At 38.5% G+C, this 21,413-nt stretch overlaps 2 protein-coding genes across 2 annotated transcripts; both read right to left on the bottom strand.

Annotated features, from left to right (window-relative positions):
- Window positions 1-15,242: 15,242 nt before the first annotated feature.
- Window positions 15,243-15,782, bottom strand: LOC145280836 (uncharacterized). The gene has a single exon (XM_080132180.1). The coding sequence runs from the start codon at window positions 15,780-15,782 to the stop codon at window positions 15,243-15,245; it is 540 nt and encodes a 179-aa protein (XP_079988306.1).
- Window positions 15,783-18,216: 2,434 nt separating this feature from the next.
- On the bottom strand, window positions 18,217-18,642 carry LOC145280820 (uncharacterized). Its single transcript, XM_080132179.1, has one exon. It carries the CDS (start codon window positions 18,640-18,642, stop codon window positions 18,217-18,219), a length of 426 nt encoding a protein of 141 aa, XP_079988305.1.
- Window positions 18,643-21,413: the final 2,771 nt, after the last annotated feature.

Below are 21,413 nucleotides of genomic sequence, written 5' to 3'. Positions count from 1 at the left end.
GGAGACCCAAAATCCGCCAGATCACTAAACAAAACCATTCCTTGGGGGAATTCCCACACAAAGCCCTCTCTAAACTCCTTTAAATTCATGGGTCCCAAAAACCTAAGCACGTCCACGCCCAGTAAACCATATACAGGTAATGTGTCATCTCTCAACTCCAAGAAATTAGCGGCCAATTTGACCTGATGTTTCTTAAGGTCTTCTACCACAGAATTCAATCCGTGAACACGAAACGAAAGGTCCATATCATCATCCACCAAGAACAACACAGAATGGCAGGAATTTGGAAACCTCACTTGAAGATTAACTTCCTTCAAGTGTTTAATTTCTTTTCCCAAAAATGTCTTAATCAGAAACTTACGATCTCTCATGGGAGTATCAATATCAGAAAAAGCATCCAACATTTTTCCAGACAAATAGGATCGCTCACTACCAGTGTCGATAAGGCAGTTGAAAGATACACTTTCACCAGATCCATTGTTGACGGCAACCTCAACAACAGGTAGCAACGAAGAGCTATTCAAGTGCCAACAAGCATTAGAAGCAGTAGATTCACCCCCAACAGAAGGACACAAAACTCTACAGTGGCCCTTCTTATTACATAGCCAGCACATTCCATACTCCTTACCCTTGCAAAGACAAGACTCTTCTGCATGAGAAGGGCTCGAGCACTTGCTACATAAGCCAATCTCCTTACACCTCCTCAACCGATCAGCATGAGAAGGAAAAAACTTGTAGGAATTACCGTTATGGTTATTGGTTCTACAAAAATTACACTTAAATCCAATCTTAGTCGACTGGATATGAAAGTTTTCCAGCGTGGAAGGTTTTTTAGCATCTGGCGAACCCATGAACCTAGGAGAAAATGTTTTCTTAGGTATACTAGCCACCTTCCGAGGATATGTTTCCTTATTTTTACAAAACTCAATCGTTTGAAATATTTCCGAACTGTGGTCTAGTATGTCTTCCAGGGTAGGGTAATTATTTCCTATTTTATGAATCAACTCAGACCTAAAAAGAGTGGGCAGCTTACTAAAAACAATGTGACTTGATAACTTGTTTCCGGGAGAGTTCATCTCCAAGAAATTTAAACTGAAGGAACTATTTTATTCGTGAACCTGAGCCTTAACAGAATTCAAGAACTTCTTTGCTACTAAGTGGTTGCTTAACTTCTCTATGCCCAATATATGAGAAAAAACTGAATCCACAATGTTGTCCTTATCTAGAAATTCCGACGCGAGAATGTCAGTGGCTATGCGATAGTTTTCCTCAGATATAGAGAGGTGCCGCACCAGTTGAAAGGCGTAGCCAGACAAATGGTTTTTCAGCACGACTAACCTCAGGGCGTCATTTTCTAAGTCCACTACGCTATTCTCGAATTCCCGCTGAAAATTAAGGAAGGCTAATATATCGTTTTCTAAATCCTTTTCACTAAACTAGACATTCAATCCTTTTCACTAAACTAGACATTCAATTTTGGGCGTTATCCCCAGACGTTTTTCCTTAATTAGAGAGACTTTGAGATTTGCACTATCCCTTACTTCTACCGAAGGCTTGAGTCTTGACAATTTTTCCAAAACCTTCACTTCATGAAGAGCGCAATCCTTATTAAATGACCTAATCTCATCTTCTGTTCCCTCAATTAAATAGGCATTAATAATTTGCTCATCTAATAAATCCACTGAAGCAGTGTAATCATCTATCTGCTTTTTATACAACGTATAACCTACTTCGTTTATTTCATCTAACGAGTCTAAGAACTCAAACACAGTTAAGATTTTGTCTCTAATAATCTTTCTTTTTTCAAGTAACATTGAGGTAGTGGGAGAGGTAGTCATTTTAGAATACTAAACCCCGCCCCTTCTAACCTATCAACGGATAAATGCTAAACCACTCCCCTCTTGGCGCGCGAGTCACCAACAACCCTTCTTGGCGACAAAAATGCCTGTAAAACAAAGGAACAAGAAGCCAAGATAGCCGATGCAGAAACAAAGAAGAAGGAAGGAGGGAGGGGGGGTACTATCTACACAATGGACGGCAGTCGGGGTCACCAAATGAAGCCCAGACCAGTTTAGCAGAGAGTAGCTTACTAAACTGGCAGAGTTATTAACTCTATGACTACCTATTTTTGGCAGAGTGAAGAAATTCTATTATCCACTTCTTCCCGTGGAAGTTAATTCTTCTTAATCAATTAGTCGTTACTACTAACTCTGAAACTTAAGGGAGAAAACAAACAAAAAGAGAAAAATAGGAGAAATAGAATTTATTAAATATGATATCTAAAGGAAAAGTTTGTGACCTCTAAGGGCTGCCAAAAATGTCCATCTGGCTTACAAGCAATCTTGTAGTAGTAACCGAAGGGGGAGAGAGTGAAGGGAAAGAGAAGGAAAGTGAGATAGAGAAGGAGGAAGAAAGAAAGAAAAAAGGAGGGGAGCACTTACTGGAAGCTTCTGGGCACCCTTTCTCGAATGGAACATTTAGAAAGTTCGTTTTTTGGGGCTTTTATTTTCTGAGTTTGTGTTGTTTAAAAAGTTCCTCCTGTCAGTCCCTTTCCTGGAAATTCGTTTCCGTAGTCCATTTAGCAAAGGTTAAAAGTCCATGGAGGCAGAATATTTTTGAGTTTTCAAGTATCTTTGAAACTTCCCAGTGGCGAATTTTCTTTTCAAAGTTTCAATTATCTTTATTTCGATAATTATATTCAGTTTTCAAGTGTCTTAGAAAACTTTCAGTGGCGAATTTTCTTCTCTTGGTTCTTTTTTTTCAACGACTTTAATGTCTCGTCAAGACAGAGTTGTTCAACGCCTTAGTAAATTTCCAGGCGTCCCCTTTTATCCGTGACCGTCAGGGAATACTTTCGATAGTTGTTGTCTCGACGACGTCTTGTCCACAACTGTCGAATTAACTCAAAAATATCACACGTGCTTCAATTTAGCACGAAAACGTCTCATCCAATCAATGGGCATAAGGGAGTCAGGTGACATAAAAAAAAGGGGGAAGCTAGGGAAGGGGGTAGGAAAGGGGTTAAGAAGAAAGGAAGGAAGAACCGAGACAGGAGAAAGAAGGAAAGAAAGATGGAGGAAAATAATTTCCACACCATATCCCATAGGATTTTGTGTTTCTCGTTTTATCAATTTATGCTTGTACCATTTGTCTGTGCATTCAAGATGCAGTTGTTTGCATAATTCCCAGTGTACTGCTCTCGCCACTTGGTCTTGTCTGTTCTTGTATTTCTCTTGGGTGAGTTTGCTGCATTTGCTTACTATATGGTTTATTGCTTTGTCTCTTTGTCTACAGAGTCTGCATTTGCTTTTTTCTTGTGTTTTCACGATCTTTGCATTGATGTGGTTGGTTCTTATTGAATTATCTTGTGCTGTAATTATTGGGGATTCAGTTTCTTGGTTTAAGTGTCTCTTTTGTATCCATGTCCAAGTAGTTTGTTATCTTATGTTATCCTTATGAATCTTCCTTGTAGTTATTTCTCTTCCCATTTTTCTTTTCTCGTTTTATTCTTTGTCTCTGTTTTCATTTTGTTGGGGTTTTTTCAGTGTCTCTTGCTGCCATAATTATCATTTTAGTGTTTTGCATTATGTATTTTTCTAGTTCTTTTTTGGTGTCATTCACACAATATTCTATACAAACCAATCCTCTTCCGCCATCTTTCCTTTTCACATAGAGTTAATCAATATCGTCCTTTGAGTGTAGTGCATTGTGCATGGTCATGAGTTTCCTGGTTTTCTGATTGTGCTGTCTCAGTTCGTCTTTAGTCCACCTTCTGAACAGTCCAGAGTATCTTACCAGTAATACTGCCCATGTATTTATGCCTTTTAATAGATTTCTGCTATATAATTTAGTTTCCAGGAGTTTTCTTGTTCTCCTCACGTATTCCTTTCCAATTCTTTCATTTCTGTTGCTTTGATGGTGTCTGCTTCCAAAACTGCCAAGTATTCAAGTATTTATAGTCGTCTTGTTTCCTCATCTCCATTTGGTTGGGTAGTTCCATGAAGTGAATAGTATCAGTAAGTAAAGAATTGCCTTTTAGAAAGGTTTTATTAACTGTAAAATACACGTACGCTCTTGAAAGGATCGAGCGGGAAAATGAAACAGAGGGCGCTTTTATTATGAATGTCAATCCCAAGGGGGATAACTCTTAACAACAAATTAAATCATAACATTTTCCCCGTCCTAAAGTATTCAAGTAAGGGGTAATTAATTATAGACAAATTTTTTTTTTTTTTTACAATCACATAAGAATCATTTTATTTACAAATAACATATGAACCCAAACTGCAGTTTTTTCAGTATTTAGTCACAAAATCCTTATATTTACTAGGGAATTGTCGAACTCGGGACGACCTCCGCACAGATTGGCAGGAATGCTGATTTTCAGTATTATTTTTTAGTGAAATCTGATTTTCTTCAAGATCAGACGATTGATTTTTGTCTTCCTCATGACCAATGTTTTCATTAGTAGAAGGTTCAAATAAAGTCTCTGAAGTAGTAGGATTATTATTAGAGTTTTCTTCATTTGATGAGTTTGGAGCTAAGTCTCGAACGTTGACAGTGGTTTCAGTACCAGAAGGTAGTTGAACATAAGCGTAGTGGGGGTTGACATCTATTAGGGTGGCAGGCGTTACAGGAGGGTCATGTTTACTTGTTTTAGTGTGGTTTCTAATATATATTGGGCCTGGTTTAACCCAAGAAGGAATTGAAATTCCGGAAGCAGATTTACGACTATATTTAAATAGTCTATCATGGGGAGTCATATTAGTGGCAGTACAAAGTAATGATCTAATTGAATGAAGTGCGTCCGGTAGTATGTCTTCCCAATAAGGTAGTTTCATTTGATTAGAATGTAATGTTGTTTGAATGGCCTTCCATAAGGTACCGTTGAGTTTTTCAATCTGTCCATTACCCTCAGGATGATATCTACTTGTTTTAGAAGTAGCAATTCCTTTTTTGTGTAAAAAATCCTTTATTTCTCTTGCTAAGAAATCAGAAGCACGGTCAGTATGTATCATGTCAGGCAAACCAAAAATTGAAAAGAGTTTGTTTAGACAGTGGATAATGGTTTTGCTTGTCATATCTCTGCAAGGAAAAGCGAAAGGAAAACGGGAATACTCATCAATTAGAGTAAGTAGATATTTGTTGCCATGTATAGAAGTAGGTAGAGGGCCTTTAAAATCAAGATTTAATCGTTGAAAAGGTAATATGGCTTGAATGAGAGTCCCTCCATTGGTATTGGCGAATTTGGGTTTCAGTAATTGACAGGATGAGCAAGAGTCAGTAATATTCTTAATTTGATCCAAAGTAAAAGGGAGGTTCCTCGTTCTTATAAAATGGCTTAGTCTTGAAACACCAGGATGACATAATTGTTTATGTAAATCACGAAGATCTTGTAGATTGTAAGTAAGAGCAGAGATGCGAGAGAATGTGCCAGCAGCAATATTTTCAGGTCCAGGTCGATAAACTATAGTGAAACTGTATTGGGATAATTCTATACGCCAACGACATATTTTGTCATTCTTAATTTTTGATTTTCTTTTATTGTCGAATATGAAGCTGATGCTCTTCTGATCTGTGATGACTTTAAAATGCCTGCCGAGTAGAAAATGTCGCCACTTACGGAGAGCTTCTACAATAGCGGCTGCCTCTTTTTCTACTGCATGGTGCTTAATTTCGTTAGTATTGAGAGTTCTTGAAAAAAATGCAATAGGACGACCTTCTTGATTTAGTGTTGCAGCAATGCAATAGTTACTAGCGTCCGTTTCTACTTCAAATTCTTTATTTGGATCTACCGTTATTAAAGTGGCGTCTTTTAGATCATTTTTCAATGTTTGAAAAGATTTTAATACAGATGGAGGTAGTGGAAATTCTTTGTTTTGATTTAGTAATAAAATTTTATCAGAAAATTTTTTAATGAATTTGCAGTAATAGGAAAACATTCCAACTATTCTTTTTTGAGATTTAAGATTCAGCGGAGGTGGCATTTCGAGTAATGGTTTTAGTCTTTGATAATCGGGAGCTATTTGATTATTTTCTATGGTGTAGCCGAGTAGAGTAATAGAACTAGAAGAAATTATGCTTTTATTTTCATTTAAAGTGATGTTATATTGTTTAGCAATTTTGTAGAATTTTTGAAGATTGTAATCGTGTTCTTCTTGATTTTTTCCACATATAGTTACGTTATCAACGTACACAAAGGTATCGGTTAGATTTTCTTTTTCTATAATATAGTCTATGCTCCTCTGGAAAGCACTTACTCCATTGGTGACGCCAAAAGGAAGACGAGTAAATTGAAAAAGTTTGCCACTTACTTCAAACGCAGTGAATTTACGATCAGCATGATTTATAGGTATTTGGTGATAAGCAGATTTTAGGTCGAGAGTAGAGAAGATGTTATATTGAGCGATGTCGTCTACCATCTTATTGATATTAGGCATTGGGTAAGCGTCTAGTTCCGTGAATCTATTAATGGTATCGCTGTAGTCGACTACCATTCTTTTCTTATGATTCTCATTCGAAGTTACAAGAACTTGCGCTCGCCACGGAGATATCGAAGGTTCAATTATGCCTTCTTTCAACATTCTAGCAGTCTCTTCTTTTATGAATTTGTTGGCGGCAAAAGTGTAACGTCGGGATTTTGTCGCAATAGGAGTAGTATGAGGAGAAAGATTAGAAAAGAGAGGAGGGGGTGGAACGTTTATGGTAGGAAAAAAATTATTCGTGTTTATAGCTCCAATTATAAGTTTGTCTCTAGGACCGTCGAATTTAAGTGTTACTTTTTTATATTTTTTTAAAATATCTTTTCCGATTATTAAATCAATGAAAAGGTTTTCAATGATTTCAATTGTTATTCCAGAATGGGTTTTATCTTTCAGTATTAAATCCACGACAGCTTCGCCAGTTATTTTAGCATGTTGATCGGAAGCAGCCAGAGCTATAGTTTTGTTTTTAGGTATTGTGAAGAGTTTAAGTTTTTTAGCAGTATTTTCATTAATGAATGTTTTTACACTGCCGGAGTCCACCATAGCGTTCACGAAGTGCCCGTTAATTTGGCATTGAGTGAATGTGACATCTTTGGAGTTAGTTCCTAGTCAGGATAGAGAAGGTGAGGGGTAGTCAGAGTCGTCATAAAGAACAGCAGTATGAGTGTTAGAAATAGAAGATTTACACACTTTAGCCCAATGACCATTTTTTTTGCATTTTTTACATTCGGCGTTTCGTGCAGGACATAAATATCGAGGATGACGTGATTTTCCACAGAAAAAACAAACCCCTTTTGGATGCATATTTTCTTTAGTCACAGCTATACGATTGTAGCCCGAAGGATTATTTGTAGCTGCTACATTAAAGTTATTTGCGTAGCTTATCGAATGCTTTTCTGCTTGTTCAAGAGATCTGGCCGTGGCATATGTGTCTTGTAAAGTCAGGATGGGTTTTTCTAACAGTCGTTGTCGGATGGACGAAGAAGAAATTCCACCGATGAAAGCTTCCCGAATGTATTGATTTTTGTTTTCTTCAGCAGAAACCGCTTCGAAGTTACATGTTTTGGCAAGCATTTCCAATTGTAGTATGAAGGCATCTATATTTTGTGTTGTTTGTTGCTTCGTCGTCATCAATCGATATCTATTATAAACAATATTTTCAGGTTTTAAATAAGCGGCGTCCAATGTTCTTAATGCACTATCGTAGTCGGTTTTATCGCTTATTAAATCGAAAACAGAGGCTGAAATACAATTGATCAAGGCAAAGAAATTATCTGAAGTGTTTTCGATTAATCCGTTATTATGTGAGCGGATATAATTCTGGAGGGTTAATTTCCAATGCCTATAGGATTTTTCGGAATTAGGGCATGTAGGTTCCACCTCGAATCTGTCGGGACGTAAGATTCGATCCATTATTTTTTTTTTTTTTTTTTTTTTTTACAGTTAATAAAATTGAAGTGAATAGTATCAGTAAGTAAAGAATTGCCTTTTAGAAAGGTTTTATTAACTGTAAAATACACGTACGCTCTTGAAAGGATCGAGCGGGAAAATGAAACAGAGGGCGCTTTTATTATGAATGTCAATCCCAAGGGGGATAACTCTTAACAACAAATTAAATCATAACATGCCTTCTGTTGTCTCCAGTTTTCCATTTCTTATAACTAGTAGTGCGCATTTTTCCATACCAAACTCCATTTGGATAACATGGCTGAAGATCCTGGTAGTGTTTATTAATGCCTCTAGTTCCTTTTTGGTTTTTGCAAAAAGTTTCAAATTGTTCATGTACATCAGGTGGTTTATTTTTTTTCTCTGTATCCGGTTTGGCACTTTCTCAGTATATTGTTCGGGGGCATCACAGCTATGATGAACAATAATGGTGATAGTGAATCTCCTTGGGAGATGCCTCTTTGTATGTTTCTATTATACATTGTGCATCAGCTGCCAGTTTGTCTGTTGATAATCCTGTTTAGTATTTTATACATTTTTAAGCATCCTATTATCCATGCTTGTGGCATCCTGTTGTATGCTTTTTTGTAGTTGATCCATGCCATGGCTAAATTCTTTGTTCTTTTTACCTCCTTTAGGATCTTTTGATCTATATGATCATGTGTTCCTCTTTTTCCTTTTTGGCATACTTTCTGTTCCTTAGGAAGAAGTCCATGATTATTCAGGGACTGGTAAATTTGTTCCCTCAGTTGTGCTATTAATATTTACCTCATAGTGGGTAAGCACTTGATAGGCTTAAAAGTACCGGGCGTGGTTCCTTTCTGTGTCTTTCTTTCTGTATCAGTGTGGTTCTACCTTTTATCAGTCAATCTGGCACGTTTGTTTCCTGTATACGTCTTCTCAGGTTTTGAACTATCCTTTCATGTAATGTGAATTTTTTGTACCAGTAAGCATGTATACTGTCAGGTCCTGGTGCTCTCCAGTTTGCCATTTTTCTTATGGTTTTCTTTAGGATTTCCTTGCTGATTTCATTCACTGGTCCTTTGATTTCTTGTAGCTCTTTCTTCATGTCTTTCAGCCATTTGGCATTTCTGTTGTGATCCGTCACTCTTTCTATATCTTACTCCAGTAGAGTTTTGTTTCTGTTGAGTTTGGTCGTTCTATTTTTGTTTTTCCTCTGTTCACATTTTGATAGAATGTGATTTCATTGTTTTCAAATGTCCTGTTTTGCTTGCACTGTTCAGATTTGTATCTATATCATCTAAATCTCCCTTCTTTTGCTACTATTTTTGGTTCAGTTCTTCATGTTTCTTTGTTTAGATTCTTCCTGCTAGTCACATTTCCAATTTTCCATTTTATCCACATCGCTTTCTTCCTATTTATCAGCAAATACAATTTTCCATCTTCCTGTTTATCGTTTTGACTTCTTTTATATGTTTGTTGATTTGGGTTTCTAGCCTCATTTCCGATCCAGGTTTGGTCAGTGCAACTTTCCCCGGTTGTTTTTCTGATTTGAACTTCATACTTACCATCTTGGCTCCTGCATAAATTAGATTGTTTACGTCTGTGATTGTATCTGTTGTGTGGTTTTCCAAGCAATTTGTCGAAGTGATTTCTGTGGTGATCAAAACAGTGTTTCCTGCACCTGCTCTTCTTTTCCAGGGCTCATGGATGTCTGAGGTCGTCCAGAACGTCTCTTGTTGATGTTTTGGACGGTTCCATCTGCTTTAGATTTCTCTTTGATGCGAGCAATGGTCCGGCGCATTGGTGGTGGTCTTGCGAATTCCCTTCTGAATCGTCTTTGCACTTCAATGGCGTTTTCTGTCTTCCAATAACATTTCAGGACAAACTTCCTCCCTTCCAAGCTAAGTTGATTTCCTGCCATGCTGTGGTTCACACCTCACACCTGCAACACAAAAAAGACAGCATGTTAACAAGGGTTAAAGTGTGAGTACATTTTTTTGAGACACCCTGTATATTTAGGATGACTTCTATAATAGCATTGCATTACGAGTCTGTTTTCTTTCGTTGTCCATTTCTTCCTTCAGGTTTTTCTTTTTTGATGGTTATCTTGGCTGTGTTGTGTTTGGTCGATATCATTTTGGTCACTGAAATTAGAGGTTATGCTTACCTGTTCAGTGTGCGTGTTATTTGCGTTTCTGAAATTAGAAAGTGGGCCAACATTCTCAGGATGATGATCGCCCCCCCCCCATGCTTGCTACTGCCAATCATGACATCCAGATCTTTCTTCTGGGTCCCACGATTTGTGTTATTTCTATTAGACATTTTTCCTGTTGCAATGTTTGTGGCAACACCAGGCCCAGATTTATACTGTATGATGAAGAGGTACGTCAAAGAACTTATTACATTTTGTTTTTATCTTAACTGATACAACCGAGTGGTCGAAAAATAGTAGTGGAGATGGGACGGAAGATCAACATAGCTCAGGGCAACTTGTGAGGAAAAGGAGACTTGAATACTGACCATCAATGTCGGGCACACGGGTAGATTCGTGAACATTCTTGATAAAGGTCATAAGCAATGGAGAAATCAACTTCCCCTCATCATCTGTCTTGTTTGAGTAGGCTAACTATTCCACATTGTGAACATTGAAGTCTCAACCAGCGTGAATGTTAACCAAAGGCTGAGCAGACATTTTTCTCAAATATGTTCTTAAAGATGATAACTTTGCTGTTATGGGAGCAATAGAGGTTAAATATAAAAGCAGTGGTGTGAGCAAATGCAACTCGGAAGCACATATAGAGGAATTTAGGGTCTTCTCTGGAGATGTCCCTACCACATGGAAAGCCATCTCTAATGTAGACACATATTTCATGCGCATGGTGATCTTGGGTGTCAGATTTGGATGTTAAATTAGAATATCCTTTACTCACAAACTCATCCAGGGAAATAGGCGGTCCAATACCAGTTTCGCTTAGGAATAATAGGTCTGGTTTTGTCTCTTGTAATTGGATTTCAACCTCTAGTAGATTGGAACATAGACCCCTGATATTGGAGAAGGAAACATGATAGTGGAGGTCTACATTGGAAGTTGGAGTTCTAGGTTTAATATTATATTCTTTCTGGAGATGGAGTTTTAGGATTTTTGGAACAGGTCGACAGACTTTGTTAGAGCAGGGCAGGCAGAGAAAGTAGGGGAGAAAAAAAAGCGAAGAAATATTTTTTTTTGTAGACTTTGAGAAGGTAAAGACCCACTTATATGGCATAGAGAATAATCCAGAGACTTGACGATATCTCGGTTGATAGATACCATTGCCAGACTGTTTAGACGTTCTTGCATCATAGTAGTTCTAAAATAGTTTTTAATTAGTTTCAACGTGGAAAAACTTCTTTCACCCGATGCAACAGTAATTGGAATTGTCAATGCTATACGAACATGTGACAACTTCCTCCTAGATTTCTTCCTGGTATTCTCTAGGTAATTAGGAGAGAGCTAATGGAAGGTTGCGCCAATTATCATTTCGTTATTCCCTCCTCCGTCAGGCAAGATTACTTGAATGGGTTATGTAGATTCAATCTATTTGACTTGAAATGATAATTATAGGCTGAGGGTGAATTTGTAGATGAACGAACATGATTGGATCTCGTGGAAGAAGGAAAGAAAGAACAAACACATCATTATATGTACGTACATACAGCTTTCTCTTTTTTTTTATTTCCTCTTGTTTGTTTTTTTTCACAATGTATAAAAACGAAAATATAAAAACGGGGAGAAAAAAAAATGTTCCAGCCAATTTGCAATAGTTCAATTGGAGGTCAGTTTATCTCCTCCACCCCTTCCCTCTTTTTCTTATTTCAAATGTTTTGTTTTTTTTTTTGTCTTTTTTTTCACATATGTATCAACTCTTAGATGCCCGAATGGGTTGGTCTCACAAAATACAAAATGTATTCGTAGATCAGTCCAAGGGAAGTAAATCTTATATTATTATTTTTTCTCTCCCCTTATTTATTTATCTATTTATTTATATATTTTTTTTTGTCTGCCATCCTCTTGGATATAGATATATCAATATTTTTTTGTTCTATGAGTGCAGGTGACGGAGTAACATATTTTTATTTTTTCTTTGGCGACAGCCGGCTGAGAGAAAAGTTTATACCAATAACAAACTTCCAACTCACCTTCGAAGAGGGCCTTTTTCTTACATTGTTATTGTTCATGGCTCTTTCTTTTCTGCTTTTCCTTTCTCCTGTTGCGGGGCCGATCGTCCGGAGACAGTCGACCCAACAACTTGAAGATAGACACGGGCAAAGAAAACGGTGAACAAGGCAAAGGACGAACGACCGACAAGGGATGCTCGTTTAAAGGACAAAAATCGTCCTTTTATTTGTTAAGGATGAAAGGAAAAAAAAAATTTTTTTTAAATTATATATGCAAAGTAGGTGTTGTTCTGGACAGTTCGACGTCGGCGTGCTTAGGACTGCTGGACGTTGGTGTGCCCGGTGTCTTTAGGAACGAGAGCTGGAAAGATTGGAATTTGGTGTGCTCTGGTGAACATCAGGAAATGGAACGGGTAGATAGAAGAACCGCAATGCAGGAACGAAATGCACCACAGGAAGGTTGGACATCAGGAACTGGGGTTGCAGCAAACTGGAGCAGGAAATGCAGAAAAAAGACTACTGGACGGACGTGCAGAAAAAAGGTGCTGGCAGGCGTGGCAGGATGTGCAGGAAAAGGTGCTGGCAGGCGTCACAGGAAAAAGGTGCTGGCAGGCAGGCAAGCGTCGCTGGAAGGGCTGCAGGTAACTCTGGAAGTGCAGGAGGCGACAAGCAGTAAATCAAAGGGGAAGGCCTTTCGTATAACCTAGCCCTGAAAAGGGCTCTTTGAGTTACTGCTGCGGCTGCTGCTGTCTGGAAAGCTAGCAGAGTAAACGAAGGGAAAGGTCTTTCGGAGTACCTAGCCTTGAAAAGGACTCTTCGAATTACTGCTGTTGCTGGAACTGCTGCTGCTGCTGCTGTACGAGATCCTTCGGCAAGTGAAGTGGATCTCCGATTCGGGGAACTCTTAGCCCCCTGCTGAAGTTAGAGATTTTTGGTCAAAACAACGCTGTCTTCATGGCGAAAGTTTCTTACCAGTGACGTCGCTCTCAAAAATGAGATAGACAAAGGTCATTAAATTCTAGGCAAAATCCCTACAATCGAATTACGTTTTAGGGTACAACGATTGTATTTGCATGGATTTCGTCTGACACAGAACGTTCATTCTGTTGTGTGAAACCATGGAGTGGGGGGAAGACGAGAGAACATAGTTTTTCTTGCCCCCGCGACACTCCTTTGTTTTTTCTCTTTTAACGTTAATTTGAGATTAACATTTTCTCTTTTTTCTTATCATTGATATTCCATCAACGGAGTCGCAATGTATCCTATATGTATATATATTTTTTCCAACATATATATATATTGACGTTCATCATCTTTGGAAATGTTTCTACAATTCCCTTCTAAAGTTTTTGATTTTTGGTTGTGGAATTTCTGCGCCAATATTTTTTCATTTTTTCTCCCATCTTATTGGTTAATTTTTATCGGATGATATTTCTTTTGGATCGGATGATTTTTCTTTCTGAATCGGGTGATCTTTTCGCTTTTTTTTTATGTGATCATCATCATTTTATATGATGATGATCATCCTCACGATCATCATCATCGTCATCATTATCCAATTAAGTTCATCTGTTTTTTTTTTTCTATTGCTATATACAATTATTGTTACAAATAGCTACAAGAGCAGATGAAACAGTATCTGGAACAATGTTGGAAAATATTTGCAATTCACTGCATAAATCCTTTAGATCAATATCTGAATAAGATGCATCGGTGAGTACAATATTTAAATCCAGGCAACATTTCATCAAATCGTTTTGGTCAAATTCTGCAATTTTTTTGATGTTGTGCATAAATCCAAAAAGATCAAAGTAACGTTCCATTTGCTCAAAACGTGTATTCAGTGATATAACTGCTTGATCTAACAAACCATTTAGAAATTCCACTTGAAATTTTTCTTTTGGATCTGTCAAGGATTCATCTGTGCTTTCATAATCAAACTGTTTGTGTACTCTCCGTCGTCTCAAGCTTGTGGCAGCTGGAAATATGATTTCATCTGGTTCCATCTCTAATTCTTGAGCCAATTCTCTGGTTGAAATTTGAGCGGATATGAATCCATTTTCTTTGTATTTTTTCAGGAACTCTGTTGCTTTTTTTTATACATTCTAGTGCAATGTCAAATTGCATATCTTTCGATTGCATCGATTTGCTGATTATATTCATTTGAAACAATAAATCGTATCAGATGACTAATGTTACCAGAAACTGAAAATTTTTGACTGAGCTGGTCAAAGTTTAGCGGAGAAAAAGGCTACAGGTTTGCGTTGGTCTTCAGTCTCCTGTTCCATGACAAATTCCACTTCGGTATCTGAAGCATCTGTTGTAAGGTATATGTGCGTCCGGGTGTCCTCGTTCAGGTGTGCCAACTTCATGAAGTTAGCTTAAGCTGTTTTTGCCGCGTTAAAAGCCTTTTCTTGGTCCCCTCCAGAGTGATGGATTTGTTTTTTCTCTGGAGGAGATTTATCAGGGAGGTGAGGAGGCTTGAACATCCGGGAATAAATCTGCGGTAAAAGATTACCATGCTTAAGAAACGCAGTAGTTGTTTCATGGATATCGGCATGGGAAAATCCCATATCGCCTCTATTTTAGCTGGAAGTGGAGTGATCCCATGAGCATCGGTATGGTGTCCTAGGAAGTCTATGTGCTGTGCTCCGAATTCGCACTTGTCTGGGTTGATTCAGAGCCCGTAGTGTTTCAGACGGCGAAAAACTTCTTCCAGGTGTTTTGCATGGGCATCCACATCTCTGCTGGCCACCAAGATGTCGTCTATGTAGGCGTAGACATATGGCAGGCCACGCAGAACCTCGTCCATAAGTCTCTGGAAAGTCTGGGGTGCGTTACTTAGTCCGAAGGTCATTTTTAGAAATTCGAACATTCCGAAAGGGATTGTAATGGCTGTCTTAGAAATGTCCTCCGGGGCAACTGGTAATATGCCTTGGTCAGGTCGATCTTCGAAAAGATACGAGCTACCTGCAGGCCTGATGCAAAGTCGGGTATGTGTGGAACTGGATACCAGTCGGGCACCGTGGACGCATTTAGTTTTCGGTAGTCCACGCAGACTCTGAACTCCCCATCAGGCTTGGGTACCAAATGTAGTGGCGATGCATATGGACCGTCTGAGGGACGGATGGTGTTGTCCACCAACATCTGTTCAAAAGCCTTCTTGGCATATGCCAACTTGTGTGGGGGGAGTTATCGTGGCCGTGTGAATGCGGGTTGTCCAGTGGTCTTTATGTGGTGCTGAATCTGATGTTCCCCTGCATCAGTAGGCTTAATAGGCTGAGTGATGTCCTTGTACCGGCACAGGATTTCCACGTAGCGTGGGTCATGTTGTGTTGCTACACTAATCCTGGTTGTATTCCAACTTGATAGAGTCCCTGTAACCTTGAGAGATGTGGTGTTGTCGGACATGGTCCTCGTCTTCATGTGGACAGTCAAGTTGTAGTGTGCCAGGAAATCAGCACCGAACAAGGGGGTCTTGACATTTGCCACGGTGAACGACCACTTGAGGTCACACCTGAGGTTAATGTTTAGTGTTAATTCTTTGTTCCCATAGGTTTCTATAATGGAACCGTTTGCTGCCCAAAGTTGAAATGGGGCGGGTCTTAAGGTTGACTTGTTGGTGGGTGGTATAACGCTGATGGCTGCACCAGTGTCACCTAAGAATCTTAGGCCATTATTGTCCCACACATAAAAAAGACGGCTATGCATGTGTGTACCAGCAGGGGTCATTGCCGCTGCCTGCTGGCTTATTCATTTCCCTGTGTCCTTTGGTGCGTGCAGGGAGGTTGACACTTGCAGGCTTGGTCCCTGAATCGTTGATGGTACCAGCATTCTTTAGGGTTATAGCCCCCGTCCCTGACTTGAACTGCGGGTACGGCTTCTATAATGTCTGTGTGGTGCTGGGCTTCGACCACGAGTATTGGCGTCTGCGCTTCGTCGCCTCTGGAGTAAGGCGAGTATCAGGTCGTGGAATTTGGCTCTCATCTGAGCCATCTCCTCTTCAAAACGCTGTGCAAGATTTTGTGGGTTGTTGTCACCTTGGTGGTCTCTTCAGTGGGTCTTTTCCACTTGGTGGACGCTTTCGTGGGTGTTGTCCACTTGGTGGACTCTTTCATGACCCCGGGAATAAACCTTGTTTGCCGAATCGGTCACCACTTCCAGGGAGTTTCTATTGGTACGAGGGCCAGGACTTGTGTAATGTTTCAGAGAAACCGATCCATCCACAGGTCTTGGAGGATAGGCTCGGCCATGGTGTTGTTTCCGAGGCGACTCTTCATAAGCCGCCAGAGCTGGATGGAGTTCTGTCACCCAGAGACACGTGAGAAAATAGGTCTCTGATGAGATCTTCATCTGAGCAGCCTGTCCGCTTGAGGATGGCATCTTTGAGGTGGGTGTATGGGAGACGTTCGGGTGTGTTCATTAGGATGTCCTCCACTTCTTCCATGACGGTTGAAGGTAGAGCCTGTACTAGCGAGGCATATTTAGTGTCCTGGCGTGTGACTCTCCTGGATGCAAATATCGCCTCAAGTTGAATGAACCAACTCCTGGTGGTAGTTGGATGAAAGGAGCTGATGAGTTGATTTCGGATTCTTCAGTGCCTTCTGCCAGCCCATGTTGGAGATCACGTTGGGGTCACCACTTGTTGTGGGGCCGTTCATCCAGAGACAATCGATTCAACAACTTTATGAAGGCAGACGCAGGCAGAAAAATAGTGAATAGGCAAAGAAGAATGACAGACACAGAATGTTCGTTTAAAGGACGAAAGATCACCTTTTTATTTGTCAGAAAATAAATATGGTCTGAATGAGAGTTGTTCTCAGGAACTGGTCTGCTGGACGTTGGAGTAGTCAGCTGGCCGTACGGGTAGTCTGGATCAGGAATCAGGAACGAGAACCTAGATGTTAGGGTGGTCTAGAGTCCTCTTCCTAGTCTGGATTGATTGGCTGGACATCAGGAACTAGAGACTAGACGTTAGGATGGTCTAGAGTCTTGACCTGGTCTGGATCGGACAGGAACCGGGGGCCTAGACACTGGAGCGGTCTAGGAATGACGTCCGGGACTGGAACAGGGAGGCAGCAGACTGCAAAGCAGAACCGAGCTGCATCGGAAGAAGGCTGGGTATTGCAGGCAGGAGTCGCAGGAAGCTGAGGCTGTGCACAGGAGATGCAGGAAGCTGAAGGCTGCAGGCAGGAGATGCAGGAAGTTGAGGCTGTAGAAGCTGGAAGTTGCAATAGCTGACAGGCAGTAAAGCAAAGGGGAAGGTCTTTCGTAGGAAGCTAGCCCTGAAAAGGGCTCTTTGAATTACTGCTGCTGGAACTATTGCTGCTGCTGCATGAGATCCTTCGGCAGTGTTTGGATCTCTCAATTCGGGGGACTCTTAGCCCCCTAGCCGGATTTAAATTTTTGGCCAAGAAGCGCTTTCTTCATGGCAACAGAGCCCAACTAGTGATGTCGCTCTCAGGAAATGAATAAAGGAAGATCTTAATTCCAAACAAAATTTTTACAATCAAACTTAGTTTAGAAGTTTGATAATTGTATTTGAATTAATTCCGTCTAAAACAAAAGGACAGTCATTTAGATTTTAATCATAAAAAATTAAGTTTTATGTATATTTTGTTTAGCAAAACAAATAAAACAGGAATGCTGGAGAAGAGGGACATAAGTAGGTCAACTTGCCTCGCTTACAGTTTGTTGTTAAGCGGATTTATTCGTCCTCTCTTCTCTTCTTTCTCTCTCACTCATGCTGGAATGTCGCATGTCTTGTTTTGTTGTATGAAACAGTGGAGTGGGGAAAAAGGAAACAGTTTTTCTTGCCCCACGACAAGGCCCTCTCCCTGGATAATTGATCATACTCAATTAAAAAAAAAAAAAATGTGGCATACTGTCTTAGTAAGGGGATGTATATATATGATGGTTTGCAGCAAAGGCCCTCTCCCTGGATACTTGGGTATAATCCACTAGTAGTAGATGTATGTCTTATATCTACTTGAGAAGGTAACCTTTCTTCCATGTCTAGTGTGTCTGGTTGGAGGGCTGGACACTTCTGGAGTTTGGTCTGTCTCTTGCGGGCTGGGTGAGTTAAGATGTGTTCCGTCCCTTGTGATGTCTTTTCCAGGAAAGCTGGTTTAGCCCTGTTGATGGAAATGGTGTCGGTTCGATTTTCTCAGTTGATGCTCAGATGTTTCTCAGCATGCTGCAAGACTTTAAATGGACCCTGGTATGTTGGTGTCAGTGGTCTCTTTACTGCATCATTTTGTATGGAGATATATTTACAGTCCTGGAGCTGGTGAGGGATGTAGACGATCGGTGATGGTGGTTGCTTGGGTTGTGAGTACTGGAGTTGGGACATTTTATGGCGTAGCTCTTGAGTGAAGGGACTTGCCGGAGTAAGGTTGGGCATGATGTCCTGGAAGTATTGGCCAGGTAGAGAAAGTGCTGTGCCAAAGACTACTTCTGCTGGGGAACAACCTAGGTCCTCTTTCAGTGAGTTTCGGATTAACAAAAGAATCAAAGGTAGCCCGTCCACCCAGTTGTTGGTGGGGTGTCTCGTGGTCAGAGAAGCCTTCAGTGTCCGGTGGAATCTTTCCATGAGGCCATTGGCACAAGGATGATATGCTGTAGTCTTAATGTGTTTGACGCCAAGTAGTTTAGCAAAACAAATGAAACAGAAATGCTGGAGAAGAGGGACATAAGTAGGTCAACTTGCCTCACTTTTGGTTTGTTGTTAAGCGGATTTATTCGTCCTCTCTTCTCTTCTTCTTTCTCTTTCACTCATGCTGGAATGTCGCATGTCTGTTTTGTTGTATGAAACAGTGGAGTGGGGGGAAAGGGAACATAGTTTTTCTTGCCCCACGACAAAGTCGATCTGCTGGCTCTCACTACATCGCATGAACCTGCATCGCCATCTTTCTTGACCATGTCCATTACTTCTTCCTGCAAATTAAACGATTCATTGACCATTTTTTCCAAATTCATCTGACTACATTGACCACTTGCTAGCGATTGGGAAGAATATTGTGTATCTTTTTCGTTTTGGAGCTGAGTATCTGAAGTTAATGCTGCCGAATGTGGCAGCTAACTAGTAACAAAATTTAATATAGCACCTCTTTGTTTTTAAATAAACGCCTCCATTTTTCGTTTGTATTTTGGTGCTCCAGACACAAAAGAATGTTTCGACATTTTGGCCAAGGGTCTTTCGGTAGTCTGGATAAATAAAAAGTTTAATAACTGATCATAGAGTCACAATTAGCATCCTTGCCTCACTGGATAGAGAATAAAATTCTTTGTATGTAAAAAAAAAAAAAAATGGCGAGGAAATGTGAACAAATGCAAATTTTAGTTGAAAAATTTAGGTCTACATGTAAACGAGTATGAAGCCTTGATTGGCAAAGTATGAGCGAGCCAAATAGATAAACAATATATGCAGAAAAGCTCTTATGAATAATAATTTGCCTCAATTCTCTCTTCAACAAAGATTCAGAAAATCTTAAGTGTGATATACTAGTAGTCCCAGAAATGGCGAATCATGGCGACTGAAGAATTTAGAAATTCTCTGACCGACAATTTTTAAAACCTCGTAGCTTCTTGAGTTTTTATTTTAATCCTTAACTTTTTTCTTCAATAAAACGAGAAAAGATTAAAATTTTGTTTTGATTAAACAGCATAAAAGAAAACTATACTTTAATTTAAAAAAAAAAAATGAAAATAATGAACGAATCTTTTCACTAAATTCAAAAGTGCACTTCAAAATTAAAAAATATCAGTAAAATCAAAAATTTACTCACCAGAAAAAATTAATTGCCAATAGTTAGCCCCATGCTTAATTTACATAAAAATTTCACTTAATAGACTTCATCTATTAGAATTATTTTAATAAAACCGTTTTCTTAAAGGTACCCCCAAATAAATACGTAACACATCAAAGGGCAGATAACTCTTCTAAAGATATTTTAAAGATTTTTTTTTTAAATTCATAGTATGGAAACACAAACCTGATAAAAATTATCATTAAACACAATAACAACACATTGGAAAAAGGAAATTAAAAAATTTTTTGTTGTTAGGGGCACCCATACAAAAATAAAATTAATATCTTAGGATAAATAAAATAATAACTTCAGAAAATAGAAGCTGTTAGCGAAAACTTTTATTTTTGAAATTTCCTTTCATTATCTCCCCTTAACACCCCAACCAAATCACTACTAGTGACTGTGTTGACTGACTGCTGTCAGCGCTGCTGAATAAACAAATAAAACCAGTGACTGTTAATAAGTGATGATTGATTAGGCAGTGTTTTAAACCTTAAATCAAAAATGTTATCAAAAGTTTATTGACAAATGATTATATTTTCTAAAAAATATAACCAAATGAATTAATTTCTAGATTTTCAGATAGATTTGAAGTAAATTTTATATAGATAAATTTTAAAAAGAAAAAAAAAGACCAACAATTGCAGGGAATTTTTTTTTAGTGGGGTGGTGATATAAAAATAATCCCTAAGAGACATTACAATTTTTAATTTTATTTATTTATTTTTTTTTTTGCTTCAGATATATTTGTTTCTGTATTATCCTTCAAATTCTTTTTGAAAAAGTGAAAAATTGATCGTAGATTTCTTTTTATCAAGGTTTTAAATTTCTCACTTTTCACTGTTAATTTGGAACCCCGGCAAGCATTTTTTTTTAAATAAAAAAACATCATTTTATTCATTTATGCTCTATCTTCAAATTTTTTAAGTAAATAAATTTCAGCAAGTTTAAAAACTTGAGAAAAACGTTTCTTTGGTAAATAATTTAAATCACAAAAATTGAACAAATTAAAAAATTTTGATTGATTTTTAAAAGATTTTATGGATTTCAAAATTTTAAAAACAATGCTTTTCATTACGTGAAAAATTGCACTACGGAAACGTGACTATGCTGTTTTTTATGATTTCTTTTTTTTTTAATCAAGAAATTAAATTTTATAAGTTTTTTTAAAAGCACTTTAATGGTTTATTTTGAAAGTGTATTGAATAAATAACATGAATACACCATCAAAACAATGAAAATTTATAGTTTTGTGCATTTTATTTGCAAGTTTATGTGATTGCAATGAGGATTATTTTTTTTTTATCGCCATTTCTGGGACTACTAGTGATATACACTAGGGGCGTCCAATAAATTACGTAAACATAAAAAATCAATGTTTTTTAACTGAAAATTTTTTTTAAATGTTTCATATATGAAACCTCGTACGTTATTTTTTTTCCAATAATTTACGTATATGTAAATTGCCTTTTTGCACATAAAAGATTATGTGTGATAAAGACCACACGTAACTTTTACATACAATAAACATATTTTTTAGTTCAAAGCTTTT

The sequence above is a fragment of the Euprymna scolopes genome, chromosome 1 (genome assembly GCF_053919585.1).
Source record: "Euprymna scolopes isolate OS-2025 chromosome 1, ASM5391958v1, whole genome shotgun sequence".
NCBI classification, from domain to species: Eukaryota; Metazoa; Mollusca; class Cephalopoda; order Sepiida; family Sepiolidae; genus Euprymna; species Euprymna scolopes.
Note: the sequence above shows the minus strand (reverse complement) of the source record. Positions and strands in the feature narration are given on the sequence as shown.